The 15,513-nt window shown below is 37.3% G+C and overlaps 1 protein-coding gene across 13 annotated transcripts in view; it reads left to right on the forward strand.

Moving 5' to 3' along the window:
• Positions 1 to 6,348: 6,348 nt before the first annotated feature.
• Positions 6,349 to 15,513, forward strand: part of synrg (synergin, gamma) — a 40,479-nt gene continuing 31,314 nt past the window's right edge. For 7 of the 13 annotated variants that reach the window (XM_044201908.1, XM_044201911.1, XM_044201912.1 and 4 more), the window contains exons 1-4: positions 6,349 to 6,489; positions 12,839 to 12,879; positions 14,206 to 14,348; positions 14,827 to 14,954. In XM_044201908.1, coding sequence (XP_044057843.1) covers positions 6,455 to 6,489; positions 12,839 to 12,879; positions 14,206 to 14,348; positions 14,827 to 14,954 — 347 coding nt within the window. In that variant the 5' untranslated portion in view covers positions 6,349 to 6,454. The remainder of the gene's footprint in view (positions 6,490 to 12,838; positions 12,880 to 14,205; positions 14,349 to 14,826; positions 14,955 to 15,513) is intronic. The other 6 variants (XM_044201916.1, XM_044201917.1, XM_044201918.1 and 3 more) reach the window with 2 other exon arrangements.

Consider the following 15,513-nt stretch of genomic DNA (forward strand, 5'->3'; position numbering starts at 1 on the left):
TTCAAGATTTTGAGCTTGTTTCATTTACATCAAGTATCGTAAAAATAATATTCCTCCGTATAATACATACAGAGTGTCTATCAGAGTATTTCTTGAGTATGTTACTAAATAAGTTTAACATTTTTATTCATAGCATTAGGCAAGACAGTAAATAGTACAATTCATACACGAGGCAGTTTCAGTGCTTTACAGACATTAAACTTAATTTGAATTACTTTAATTTACTTGATTTAATTAAATAAAGTGTGAACATGGATCCACAAATTTGGAGCCGATAGTGATGTAAAATGACAATAAGGACATAAAAGCAAAATAAAAGTGTTAAACACAAAATTATAAGGCTGCAGAAAATAAGAGTTTTAAGCCTGCTTTTAAAGTAAATTAGACTTCAGCATTAGTTTTTGTATACCTCTTATCAACAAGCATATGAGGTGCTTTACATAAGATCATATGTAAATTTATGAATGATTTAATGGTTTATTATGTCATGTCATGTCAGTGGCCAGTGCACATGGGCTTACAAGACACCATAAATTTATTGAAGCCAGATCCAAAATGCAAACATCACTGTAAAAAGCCCCAAAACAAAGAAAACCAATTTGAATATTTTTCACAATCAAATTTTCAGATGCTAGAGTCGACAACAAAATTCATAAATCGTTGAAAAGGCATGTTCTGTGTAATATTAAGAAATCAGAATAAATACTAAATCAATAGTCCATCTTGCCTTCTTTTCCTGGATTTTAAGTTAGAAAAAGAAAAACACATAAAACATTGGCCATCTGCACATCTGAATATTTTAGGGTTTTGTCGAGCCATTTCATGAAAAGCATTTTCACATTCTTAAATCATTAGAATTTGTCCCAAATTCTATAATTCTATAATCTCCCAAATTACACAGCTCACACAATCAGTTTTTCCTCTTGATTATTTTTGAATCTGCCAACTTCAATGGCCAGAGGAAGAACATCAGTTCTCAACTGTTCTTTGACTTCTAGATAAGCCAGATGTAGCATATGATTAAGGGTCGTGCTTTTGTTCATATGTCCTTGATTTTGTCTTAAAGTAAAGACAAAAAAGACTATATGAGTGTATATTTGACATGTAAGTCAATTTTTTTTAAACATACAAAAAAAAAGAAGAGATTACACAATGAATTTAGGTGACTTTTGATATAACTGACTGATTGAGTCAGCCCTAGCTATTCAGGCAGATTAATAATTTTAGAAATCCTGATAGTGAAGATTCAGTCTCTTCTTATATTTCACCTGCAACTTGAGACAGCTGTTAGAAACCTGCTGCAGGACCTCAGAGTGTGACATTACATAGACCTGAAAAGCCTGTCATGTCCATCATGTCAGGCCCATCTACCTTTTAATGAACTTGTTTAATATTTAAAGGGAAATCCACTTAACAATAATAAGACAGGATGAAGCACCTGAAAAACAAGGATTGTTCATGGCTCTCTAAGTGGGATTTTGGCATAAACAAGCATTAAACTAAATATTGGGGCCACATGAGGTGTTTCAGAGGAGTCTCTGCAGGGCAAAAGTGCAAATCTGTTTTCCCCAGAATGAGTCTAAATTCACTCGATTTGCATCTGAGCCTTGTAAGAGCTCCTGGTTCAGAGGAATCCTGACAGATTGATGTTGTCATGCTGATGCTGTCACAGGCTTGATGCTGGACGGGTTAATGATTTATGGGGAATAGTGGGATACCCAGAATGGGACCTGGGTTAATGTTCACCTTTCTCGCCAGACCTCCTCTCTGGGGGGCTGCCCACGGCCAGTCCAGATCCAACCGTCGAGGCGACGTGACTGACTGACTCGGCAGGCCTCCAGCTAAACCCGGTGCACACAGCAGGGAGGGAGCCCACGTTATGCTCTCAGAGGCCTGTGAATGGACTGAGAGAAGAGGAGGGGACAGGAGACTGACGAGGCCTAATAGTCTTTTTAATGAGTCTTAATAGAAGCAATAAAGAGCGGCAGAAAATAGCAGTTGCAATGAGCTCACATAAACAAACCAACCAGGTGATAAATAAAGTCCCCGTCCACTCAAAAATTATTGTTACTTCACTTGGATGTTTGATCTTCACTGTGCAGAATGATGTCTGTGCAGAGTTGGACATTAAAAGGCTGTTTTCACATCATCTGCTGAAGACGGAAAGTTTCTCTGAGCTCACCTTAAATCTGAGTTTAAGACGTGTGGGTACAAGCATGATTTTGTGACATCACAAGTTATGAAACCAATCATGGTCTAATATGCAACTTACCCAAGCGTGATGTCATTCATTGACTCTGATTTAATTTTTCAACAAGGTAGTGAAAAAAAAAAACATATCAGACACAAAATATTATTCCAATATTCCAAGCAGAGTACTTATTTTATATCCTAAAACATGTCTGGAGGGGATCATTAACACATTTTGACTCTCCAATGGGAGATGAACATGAGTTTGACCTAAACATGTTGTCCTGCAAGGCTGTATCCAGGATTTTAGAAACACTGGGGTCCAAGTTCCTTAGTGCAACCCCAGCTCATTATTATTTGGACGTTTTATATTTTACTTATTCAGAAAACTGTTTAATTATATTTTCTGTAAATTTTATTGTCCAACATGAAGATCTAAATGCTGTTTCTGAGTCCTTTATAGGGCTGAGTGTTGAACCTCAATAGCAACCAGAATGTGTTCGTAGTTTGGTATTGAACGTTCAGATTCTCAGGCTTGTTTACTGAGTCTATTATTATTATTATTATTATTATTATTATTATTATTATTATAAAGATATTTCCTGATTTAAATCAGATATTGAATTTTACCTTAGGTTATATTGTAATCAGGCAAAGCTTTTTTTCATCAATGTTATTTTATAAAATGAAAAAAAAGGGTCAAAACATGCTGATATTCCCCAAAGTGAGGTATCATATAGGCAGGGCTGTAGCCAGGATTTTAAAGTCATGAGTCTCTTTTTTCCATAGCCACTTGATTTTTTTGGCTGATGTACTTATTTATTCAACTGACCAGCTTTATTTTTTTCAAATTGTATCTCTGGACATGTTGGTCTCATCACTGTTTCAAAGCTTTCACCACTCTGATAATTCTGGTGAAGAAATGCTAAGCCTATTATTTTTATTATTTATTTATTCTCTTTTTTGCCTATACCTGTGAAAGTTAAAGATACTAAAGTCAGGAGTCTAAAAATGTGAGAATCAATCCTTCAAACCCACCATGAGTATTTTGTGTTTAACTGTAGAATATAAACTTCTCAGGTCAATAAAATACTGATGACTTGACTTCGGTGTCCACAGTGGTAGAGACGGCCCTGCATTTAGGCAGCAAAACTCGATATCCACCTCTAGTTCTTGATTCATTTACTTTTTGTTGACATAAAAGTAGTCACATTTAAGTGTATTACCAACATGATTGCAGCACAAACATACTGGAATCAGCCTGTAAAATATCCAAGTCCTCTTCAAGACCTTCATCTGTGAGTTAAAATTGAAACAGCAGTTTTTCTCTTTAGTTTTTTAGTCGCTCTGAAGCCTAAATGGTTGCATCTGTCCCTCTGTCATGTATATAGACTCTGATTAATTGCTGTTGAATGCAGCTGAGGTATAGGAAAGGTTGAGGGCAGACCAGGTGATGGATAGCAGTGGGGCTTGTCATCCACTGCCGTACTCTCATTAAGCTGTAAATCTTTTACAACAACACCCACTAAGACAAAAAGAGAGGCTTTTCCTTGTTGCTCCACCTTGTCATTGGTGTAACAGTGAAATTGCCAACTGAATCACTTTGTCAGGACGCACAATGGCCTCAGTACTTCAAACAGCCAGTAAAAATGTTCGACAAGACATCAGGGGATAGATACAGTTATCGTGAAATACAGAAAACAATAATAAATATTGGTTTACATAACAGACCTCTAATGATGCAAATCAGAGATAGTAATCTGATGACACATTTCAAATAAATGAACTAAGAGAATGAATAAAATAGACAGTTGCAGTACAACAGGAGACATTTTCTGCATGTTTATGCAAGTTTAAGAATGCCACTGCTGTTGTCTTTGCCAAGTTTAACATTGTTTTGGCTCATGAGTAGACAAAAAAAAATTTAAAAACATAAATCCCAACATGTACAGTGTTACAAAATCTAAACACATGTGGTACAATAATGGTAGTGAGTAGCTAACGTCTTGCTGAAGTGGGTCTGCAAAGAAATCACTCTAAAATTCAAACCCTATTTGAAGCAGAGGTCATTATTGCTTCAAAAGATATTGAATACAATTGGGTGAACTGCAGAAAGATGTGTATGAAAGAATATAAAAGAGTATGTAGAGTTCAATATAATCATGCATAATTATGTGCTGGAACAATCAGATACAGAATATATGGCATTTTAGTGGTGTGGAAAATATTTGTGTCACTTTGAAGCTACTTTGGGTAGATTTTAAGGAGGAAATTTGTGGTTTGAAAGGTTTTGTGTAGTGCTGTAAAATCGTCACAGACCTTTCATATTTAGTTTTCTGACTCCATCTGCTGGGACATGCAGAACTCAGATTTCCATCATTATGCTCCCTATCCACAATGACAAGTGACAAGTCCCTCAAATACTCATCTAGTTACTAGAAGACATAAAGTACATGGCCAGTGTCAGACTGTACACTCTGCATACAGGTTTTGTCATGCAGAGGACCCCAACTCCCAGTGTGCATGCCTGGGCAGTGTTGTTAAAGCTAAACAAGCTAAATACTGACATCTGCTGGGAAACAACACTTCTTGCAGAAAAATACTGTTGGGAATATGATGCCCTGAGTTCTGCCTCTCAGGTAGTCCTCCCTCCCAGGGTGAGTGCCAGTCCCTCCTCTTTCTCTAAGATTGGCATACTTAAACCCCACCATGGCTCTAGGTTGCGTTCAGTTTTCCTTCTTTCCTTCTTGTTTCCTCTATTCTCTCACTACCATTTTTCTGCTACAAAGACATAACTCGGTGGTAGCAAGGAAAGGAAGAAAAGTGAATGGGAGCAGGAGACATGACAGCATTTTTTCACAGTTGTCCACATCCAAGAATGGAATGGTTCTATCTCAAACTTAAGTTCAATAACCAGTTACTTAATTTATGATAAATCAAATTAAAACAAACTTTTAAAAAGACTCTTTTCAAATTCTCTCCTTTTCTTCATCTCTTTGCTGAGATTTGAAAAGGCTGAGCACATCATCAACAAAACAGAGTTATTGTGGGAAATGAGTCAACAAAGGCAAGGCAAGTGTATTTGTACAGCACCTTTCAAACGCAAAGGCTCCACATGAGCCACAAACTCTATTAAAACATTTAAATGACAAACGAGAAGGAAAACAAAACAGAGTCAAATGCCAACAAAAGACAAAAAATTGAAAAAAGAAGCATAGAAAAATTAATAACAGTTATAGTCAAACAAAGGACCATTGCAGCAGTGTACCCTGCTGCAGATTATGGCAGGAATGAGTTTCTCAAAATATTTTATGGACATCAAAAACCTCTTGTTTCAGATAATTGAACCTAATTTAAGTTTTGCCGAGATGTAGAAGTGGAGGTTAATCCGAGTCTATTAAAACTAGATAATTTCTAACATGGCACATAGTCTTTATTGCCCTGAAATCAATGTGACCAGTACCTTTCTGTCTCTCCTTAATGTCATATAGAATTATCTCTTTCTTTTTATTTAATTAAGTGAAAAAAAATACAAATAAAGATATATGAATCTTACAGGCATAGATGCAAGTGAAAGTGGCAACCGCTTGCCTTTACAATCTTTTGTTTGTATATTAAATATTCTTGTTATTTCTGCAAACTGGAAAATTTGAAGAAATATCACAAACATATGTCAGCCATTGTAGGTATTGAGGATTTTAAGAATGCTAGTTGAGCAAAAGGGCATTAAAATGGTAGCACAGAAATTACTTTGTGTCACAAATGAATGTTGGAGGTAGGGAAAATAATTTATTTAGCTTGAGAAGTAATTTTCTCAACCCGTAAAGGACCACTTAATCCTTCAGTTTATCAGAAAAATTCAAACTCAAAATCACCAAATTTGGAGATACATGGTTTTCACTGGACAGGAAGAGTATGAAAAATTTAATATTAAAAGTAACTAGTAACTAAAGCTGTCAGACAAATGTAGTGGAGTAAAAAGTACAGTATTTACCTCTGAATATATGGTGTAATAGATGTATAAAGCTGCATAAAATGGAAATACTCATGTAAAATACAAGTACCTTGAATTTGTACTTACGGTAAGCACAGTACTTGAGTAAATGTACTCTATTACATTCCACCACTGATCATTTGACAGGTGGAGCAACCTGGGAGCAGGCAGTGAGCTGTGCCTGAAAGACTGAACTCAGGGCGGGCCGGGCACAATTTCACCTCCGTCACTGCTGACGTCGTCTTCCTACTAGTGACTGCTGTTATCAAGATGGCGCTGCGGCCAGGATCTGGTGGAGGCAGCAGGTATTTTTAGCCTTTTAAAGTCATCTCTGTCGCTACAATATACATATTTCGTGAATTATCCGCCTCTGAGTGCCGCTTAGCAACACATTAGTCACACAGAAGGACCTCAAAGACAGCGATAAAAGCTGGTTTTGTTGTCGAGGCAAGGTGATGAGATGAGATGGCTGGTTGTCAGGTGTCACAGCTAACGTTAGCTAGCTGCTTCTACTGCCTGTCCATGCTCAGAGTGGACCAAAACAATGCCACAATGTTCATATACTAACGCATTTCACGTGTCATGTCTTCTGTATCTGTTATTATGCCTGCGGCTCACGGTATCCAGTGATATAACATGATATTTAATTAAAAGAAAGGCACATCACTCTCTTGTAGCATTGTCAGAAAATAGCTAGCACCTGTGCATACAGGCCTGTGGATGGCTGATTGTCCTAATATCTGGCATTATAAACTTTGACTTTCTGACTAGTATATTATCTGCAGTGGGGATATTTAGTATCATGTGGGTACACTGTTGAGTATTTAAGAGAAGTGAATATCTTACAAAAAGCTGCTAAATTAGTAAATATCTTCTCTTCTAACACACCAGCTGCAGAGGATTGATATGTTTCAGTCACACTGCTCTGCTCTATGTAGAAATGAATACTTATTTACTGAACACATAGTTAACCCTGTCACACAACTCCAACTCCACATCTCTAACCAATAAATAGTAGTAAATGTTGAGGGGATGTACAGGTGTCTTATTAGAGCGATACGATGATGGTCTGAGGAGGAGATGAAAAGGCCAGACTCATGATTCTTTCATAAGCTGAGCTCGAGCAGCTTGAATAATAAATATGCTCTGGTTACAAGCATCTCGACTAGCCAGGTGATACTGATCTGACAGGTGAAACCAAGACTGTAGGTAAGTGTGGGCAGTAGGAAAAAGCAGGTGTAATGTGAAGACCTGGAGGTTATTGCAGTTCACTTTTATATGTGTATCATTCTGCTGACGTCTGATAGACAGTTGTTGACTTGTGCTATAATGTCTCTTGGCTAAAGTCAGTTTTGTTTACTTGTGTTATGTCCACTTGATACCAGTATGAAGGGTGTCAGTCTCTTTTTCTTACCGATTTTTGACAAAATTAGTAGAGCAAGAAACAATGACTTAATTATTCAGTCAGCAGGAATGTGCCAGCACTACTTTTTCACTGCTGCCGCCCTTTAGGCACTGGTGGATGACGATCAAGTCACAAAATTAGATTTGGGCAAGATGACAATATAGTGTGGGACAATATGTATGAGTCAACTGTCAGAAATGTTGTGATACCGTAACTGTATATATCATGTTAACTGTCCTGTTAGCGTATTTGGGTGTGTTAGGCCATAGTGGGCAATGTTTCAAATCAATAAGCCGGACTGTTTTGTGGCAATATTGGATGTTTACAGGATTTTTGCATTATGTGATCAAGTACCTTGCCCTGTGTGGTATTTAATTTGCTGGATTAGTAAAAAAAACAAAAAAAACAGACATTCCTGTGTGGTTATGTTATCCATAAATAGTTTCTCAACTGATTTTTGTCAAAAACGTCACTGTGTCATATACATATACTATATATACACATGTAAACATATACTCTATACTGTGATAGAGGATTTTATCCATACTGGCCACTCCTAGCCAGAACCACTTTTTCACTGCTGCTGAAAATGCCTCAGCTTTGGCAGATGGCTGACAATCATATCCATAAAGTCTATATACTTTTAGCCTGGTGCATCTGTTATCTGTAGATATTGAAATATGTTTCCATGCCAAATATGGATATGAATGAAGGAATTAAGTTTTGGATAGTTTCAGTGCAGTGTGTTTAGCTGCCAGACATGATAATACAGCAATAATTAAGTTAAATGCGTCAGGAGTGCCAGAGCGGGAAGCCAGGAGGTGGAGCAGTAGTGCAGCTTACAAAACCATCCTACTTGACAGCTGAAGCAACCATTGTAGGTGTTTGGTGTTTGGAGTAAATGCATCAATTAATATATTCTGATGCTAAACTGTTAAGTCAAAGTTGCAGTGGCTGTATTTCCCCCATGGAGACGTTGACAGCGGGCCGTGTGATTACAACAGGCCATGTGATTCCACCATTTGTCAGGCATTTGACCTCATGAACGTCAGATGATGTTCTATTGTAATAACCTACTTGTCAGGAGTGTATTATTTTGGGTTGGATTTTGTAACTGTTGACATTTCCAAGTTGGAATTATAACTGGAAATCTAATCTGTTCTTCATTGGTTTTGGATTTCTGGAGAACATGACTAATACATTTAATGTAATTTATGTCAATGTTTATAGGTTAATTAGTTTGTCTTTGCAATGTTAGTGTATGGTAGCAGGACAGGGGCCTTTGGGTCCAGTGCAAATTATTATTAAATTATTAAAGGGGTTCACACTCAGCTTGTCCCTGGATTGAGTCTGGCCACATAAGTGATTAACAGGTTCCAAATCAAATATTGTATGGTGTTTAGGGCTGCAAATAAGTAATTTAATTATCAATTGTCTTTAGATTAATTCAATTTCATTATTGATTAATCTGCCGATTATTTTCTCAATTAATTGATTAATCATTTAGTCTATAAAACGATTAATCAGTTATCAAAATAGTTGCTGATTAACTTTCCTTTGATCGACTAATCAATTAAGCAACTTCATAAATGTCCGAAAATAGTGAAAAATACCGACGATTATTTCACAGAACTCTATGTGATGTCTTCATATTGCTTTTTTATTCGGACCAACAGTCAAATATATTAGTAATATATATTCAGTTTACAATTATATAAAACAGAGAAAAACATTTAGGAAGCTGAAACCAGATGAACAAAATTGTTATTAATAAAGCAGGTAATGAATTGTGGCTCAAATCAACAAATCAATTAATCGACTAATCATTTCAGCTCTAATTGTGTTGCTTTATTTAATACTACTGCAGCAAAATAATGAGTTCAGTCACGATTAATAACTATCATATAACCTTTCAGTCTGTATTGCCTTCTTAAAAGAGTGATTTTATGTCTACTGTATATTCCAGTAGAAGAGCAGCTTCCAGACAAGCTGAAATAATTTTAGTTTTAGCCTCCTCAGTAATGATGACTTTGACTGAAACTCCTGACCCTGCCTTCTGTCTTCCAGTTTTCAAAACAGTTTGATGATAGCTGTTGGATGATTACAGGCCTTTTACAAGGCACTGGCCTGCCTGCTGTCCACAGCTGCTATTACTGCTTATCTCCTATGTTAATCTGCTCGGCCATGACCTGTTATTTGCTGCAGGATGGTGGGCAGCAGTGCTGTAGTGCTCCTATAAAAGCTTTTTAAGCTGCAAATCTTACAGGGAGCAGATGTGAGAGTCAAGCATCATCACTGAAGATATCACCCAGTCATTTTACATCAGTATGTAATTATGACTTAGCAAAACAAATGTAATCGTTATTTCCTTTTTATATACACACACTGTCCACTAAATCACTAAGTTTAAACATTAGAGATGCCACTGTATTTCATTGTTTTCATATAATCTCATTCAGTATATGAAGCTGCCTTCTTATATCAGAAAGCTTTATTCATGTACCACCAACAGGGCACATAAATTGACATTAATATGACGTAAATGTGCCAGGTTTTGCCAAATGGCTAATTTGATCAGCAGACCCAGGGCATGATAAAATAAAGGGCAGACAAAGAACAATAGAACACAATACAATAGTGCTGTGTATCAAAGGCTTATGCTGTGATGGTATTACTGCACTCTTTTGAAAATGTTGCTTCCATTCTTGCTGTGTTTAAACCTGCATTAACTGTTTTGTTTTGGTCCCTTGGGGGCAGCAGAAACAAGCTGTAAACACAACATTGCCATATAAATTTATAAATTTGACTTCTTAGCAAACAGTTACCTGTTTACACATCCAGTCGACATGGATCAACATAGTATCAATTTTGAATAGTGTTTATGTCCACCTGATGAATGAAGTCCAGTAGTAATCTCCTTTTAGCTCTGTTTTGCTCTCCACTGTAATGGCAAGAACAAATGGACGGCATGATTGTATAACATACACATGACTCTCTGATATAACATATATATGTATGACTCTTTTGTGTACCAGGCACATAACTCTTTGGCGTCAATACTTGATCCGTGCATGATTGTTTGGACTGCGTGATGAGAACAGTACATTGATAATGATGAGATGGAACTACAAAACATGCTATTGACTGTTATGTCCAGACTTCAGGGACACTCTCCTCCCCGGGCTGAGGAGCCTGACCCTGAAGACTGGATAAATAACTGATGCTCCTTTCCCTCTGTACTCATTCAGAGCAGATTATACTGATGTATGTTTTTGCTGCTGTGAGTCCGTCCGCAGACGCTTGAAGTAAACCTACAGAAAGACAAGTGGTTGCCTTGAGTGTTTCTTTATTCTGCAGAATTGCCACTACACCACCAACTCCTGAGGGAAATATCTGGCTCTTTAGCTGCTAAATGCTCCTCTATGTTCACCAGCTAGCCGCTAACTGTGTCTGTCTGCTGTTTGGTGTTGAGCAGGTAGTGTACAGCGGGGTTTTAGAGCTTTTTCACCGAAAACTGCTGCAGTCTGCTGCAGCTGAAAGCGACGCTTTGAGACCGTTGAGACTGAACCAAAACAGTAAAGTTGTTGACCGGAAAACCAAAACAATAAGTTGAAAGACACCATGAAGCCCTGTAGAGCTGAGAGGAGCTGAAGAGGCTGGTCATAATTCTCTGTGGGTTCGTCACTACTAGAGACCCCCTTTCACATAACACATAGTCATTTGATCCATTGTTTTAATTTTAAATTATTGATTATATCAGCTTTAAAGTGTATTTATTAGCTTGATAATATTTCTTTGTACTGAAATTTCGCCTGGCCGTGGAACGTGTAAAATAGAGCTGAAACAATTTGTCAACTCACAGAAAATTAATCAACAACAATTTTGAGAATTGATTATCAGCAAAACATTGCCAGAACTTTGCTGGTTCCAGCTTCTCAACTATGTGTATTTGCTGCGTCTCTCTGTTTTATATCTCTGTAAATTTAAAATCTTTGGGCTTTGTATTGTTGGTCAGACAAAACGAATGACGAGACAAATTACATTTAGCCCCTGGAAAATGTTATTACTTACTAATTTTTTGTGACCGTTTTTGTGACTAAACAATTAATCGATTAATCAAAACATAATCGAAAGGGTTAATTGATAATGAAAATAATCGGTACTTGCAGCCCTAGTGTACAGTTTTCAACAGTACAAAAATACATATTTTCTTTGTAATGATGAATTAACAAAGCTTTCAAAAGTTAATTTTGCATGTAGAAGTCAAACTCAAGTCATAATTATTCCTTATTTGCCATGGGAAGTTGATAATTGCATTAGCAAATGCTTGAACTGTGTTACAGTGGGTCCCCTTCCTCCCTTTTGTTAGCACAGTAGTGTTGGTACTAAAGTTAGCAGTATGATAATGTCACTGGTATTGGATTAGTGATGCTCAAATGTAGCTTAGTCAGTTGGGGAAGCAAAGACCCGGCTGGCTCTTTCTTCTGTTTGTCTCTGCATCATCAGTTCCCGCCTGAAGAACTGAGTTGTAATAAGTTATTTGACAAATAGCTGAAGGCCTGTGTGGGTTGGCTCTGGTGAGGAGAGACTTGGCTGACTTGTAGAGGCTTCCTCTGATTATTTCTTAAAGGGATGTTTCTCAGCACAGACCAAGTGACAGAGTCCAAGTCGCCTGTGGAAATCTAACTGCACCAGTTTTGCTGCTTTTAGGCATTAATTTTAAAATTTCAAAGGAAATTCACCTTGAATCTGGTCTTTGTGAATCAGCTGAACCTACCTTTAACAAAGGCTCATTGCGAGGTTCGTTCTGTAACTGCTGCTATTTGCTGATAGTGTATACCAAGAGCAAACTTATATAAGATTAGTTTTTCCTTTTACCTGTCAGATTTAGTGCTTTAAGTGAAAGCAGCTTTTATCAACTTGGTGTTTTTGAGTACACTGAGATAGGAGGACTGGTTAGAAATTCAGTGATTTTATAATAGCTAAATGCAGTCATGGTTCTCACTTTTTCAAAGGCTTCTTAAACTGATCATATGTCACTTATTCAAAGGGTGTGGAAAGGCACATTTAATCAAGTAGTAAAGGCTTTATTTTTTGCATTGTTCAAGGCTGCAGGGGACATGATGCTGTTTATGTATCACATCAAGAATTCACCAAGAAACGTCACAGTAAAATATTATCTGTGTGTTTTTACTTTAGCTTTAGTTTAAATCTCATAACCTGCATTTCTTCTGTTTTTTCCCCTTTAGTTTTATGTATCCTGTTGGAGGGGGCCTCGGTCCTCCACAAGGTGAGTCATTCTGCAGTTGACATTACCAGTCTATTCCTCAAATATTTTTATTTGAAATATATTTGACTAGTTTAATTATTAGATGCTGATGAATTAATGGAAAGCATTTTTTCTATGAATTTGAATTTGAATTTATCAGTGATGTAGGATTTTTGTGTTTTATAGGTGACCCGTTGGTCATTTAGCACACTGTCAGTATGTTTGGATTGAGAATATAAAACTGTAAAACTGCAAAAATCCTGGTGAAAAAAACGTCACTAAAACTTCTTGATGTTGCCACACTTTGTGTTGTGATTTTAAAAGCAAGCTTACTCTTAAAAAATTCAGATATTCAAATTTAGATTCAGATCACAACTTGCACTTTCGCTGCTCACACACAAATGAAGAATATGTTGTCACGATACCAGAATTTTAAACTTCGATACAATACTAGTATAAAAAAAACAATACTCTATACCCCTTTGGATACCACTGCAAAAAGGGGAAAAAAGTCCTAGGCACACAAAATAGTATAATTTTTTTCTTTTGTTTTTATTAACAACCTGCACACAGTGCTGGCACAGATAGTAGGTAATAGTAATTAACATTATTATTACTATTCGTAAATGTTTTTCCTACCTTGTAGGCCTACATATTCTTTATATCGTTATTATTGTTTTTAGTATTATTATTTATTTTTCTGTAATGTTAATGAAGTAAGTAGCAGCAAGGATTCAGCACATTGGAGCTCATACCTTTGTTACCCATGCCCAGAATAGTGCATTGTGGGCACTGTGTGCTTGTCATATTTAGGCTGTTGACTTTACAGTAACACACCTGATAAACCATCCACACAGCAGTGGGACAAGCGTCTCTAAGGGGTCATTACATGCTCCCATTAGCCATGTCATTTTAGACAAAGTAGATCGTGTGCAGTCTCCTAAACAAGCCACTTACTCAGCCCGGTTGAGCCCTAACATGGTGAATCATCTGGAGGCTCCAGTAGGAGCTGGCTGCTCAGCTCTGGCTGTCAGCTCACACAGCATCTGTGAAAACAAACAGACACTTTTCCATTTTTTTCCCTCCTCTTGTTTTGCTCCAAGCTGTCACAGTAGTCACCAGAAAAACAGATTTGGTTGTTGCTGAGCCCGTGTTTTTTTCCAGCTGTCCAGGAAATTGATTTGCAATACTGAATCATGTCCAAACTCTGGAGGCTTCTTTTTTTTTTTTTCCAAAACTCCAGACTTGTATTAAATTTTCTTCAGTGCACTTTAAATTGGGCTTACTGTCATGCTTCAAATTGAATACACTATTCAATCGTAACCGAGTTTGTGTGTGTTTCTGCAGGCATGGTACCCATGCAGCAACAGCAGCAACAACAACAGCAACAGCAGGGCTTCCCCATGGTTCCTGTCATGCAGCCGAACATGCAGGGCATGATGGGAATGAACTTTGGGGGACAGATGCCCCCGGGAGCAATGTCTATGCAGGTGAGCTTGTGTTTCAGTTTGATGTTGGGCAGAGTTTTTATTTATCTTCTTGATTCTGTTTGTTTGTTTTTTTGAGGTGAAATTGTCCTTGTAATAGTTCCCTTAGGGGAACATCATCTGCATTTGTAGTATTTTTAACAAACTTGCTAATGTGGGCTCCCATTGATGAATACATAATACTGAAACACTGCTGTATTGATTTAACTGATTTCATTCAAGTGGATACTTGTTTTTAGAGCTCCTCTTGACTCTATTTGCTTTCAAATCAATCTAGTCACAAACTGTTTTAAACATCACCACATTAACAGGAATTTATTGCAGCCTGGTGATTTTTCACAAGACTTAAGTCCATTAACACCATTTTGAATTGCATTGCTGTCCATTGGTATGAGCATTTAATATCAAGTGAATTGAGTGTGACTGTAGGAATGCTAATGAGATTTCTGTTTCTATGGCATTTTTTTTTTGTGGCCAACAGGGTGGGATGGCTATTGGCATGCAGACCCCTGGGATGCAGTTCTTGGGTCAGCCACAGTTTATGGGTATGAGACCTGCTGGACCCCAGTATACTGCCGACATGCAGAAACAAATGGCCGAGGAGCACCAGTAAGACATCTTTACACTAATATCATGGTTCTTCTTTGTGTTTGTTTGTGTAGCGTCTGTGTGTGTAAACATGAATGCTCACATCTGCATGTGTACAATATAGTAAATAACACAATTTTAGCACAAAAGCGGAAAAGACACTATATTTTTAGCACACTAACGGCATTGCTCTAGGGATGGCAATGTCAGTCAGTTGGTCTGCCACTGTGGTTCAGACTGAAATATCTTAATGGTCTCCAGAGGATGAATCCTTCAGTTTCCTCTAGCACCACCATGAGGTTCACATTTGTGATTTTGAGACATGCATGTTTCCAGGATGAACTGTAATAACTTAATAGCTGGTGAACCCTTAACTTTCCGTATAGCATCATTAGGAGGTCAGATTTTTGATTTGTCCAACACCTTGTTTTATGACCAAATAACCACGATAACATTTCCATCAGCCTTAGCTGTACTTTGTGTTTAGTGCTAATTAGCAAAAGTTAGTGTGCTAACACACCTAAACTAAGATGGTGAACATGGTAAACCATATATCTGCTCAACATCAGCATGTTAACAT

This window comes from Siniperca chuatsi, linkage group LG7 (assembly GCF_020085105.1).
Source record: "Siniperca chuatsi isolate FFG_IHB_CAS linkage group LG7, ASM2008510v1, whole genome shotgun sequence".
In the NCBI taxonomy this organism is placed as follows: Eukaryota; Metazoa; Chordata; class Actinopteri; order Centrarchiformes; family Sinipercidae; genus Siniperca; species Siniperca chuatsi.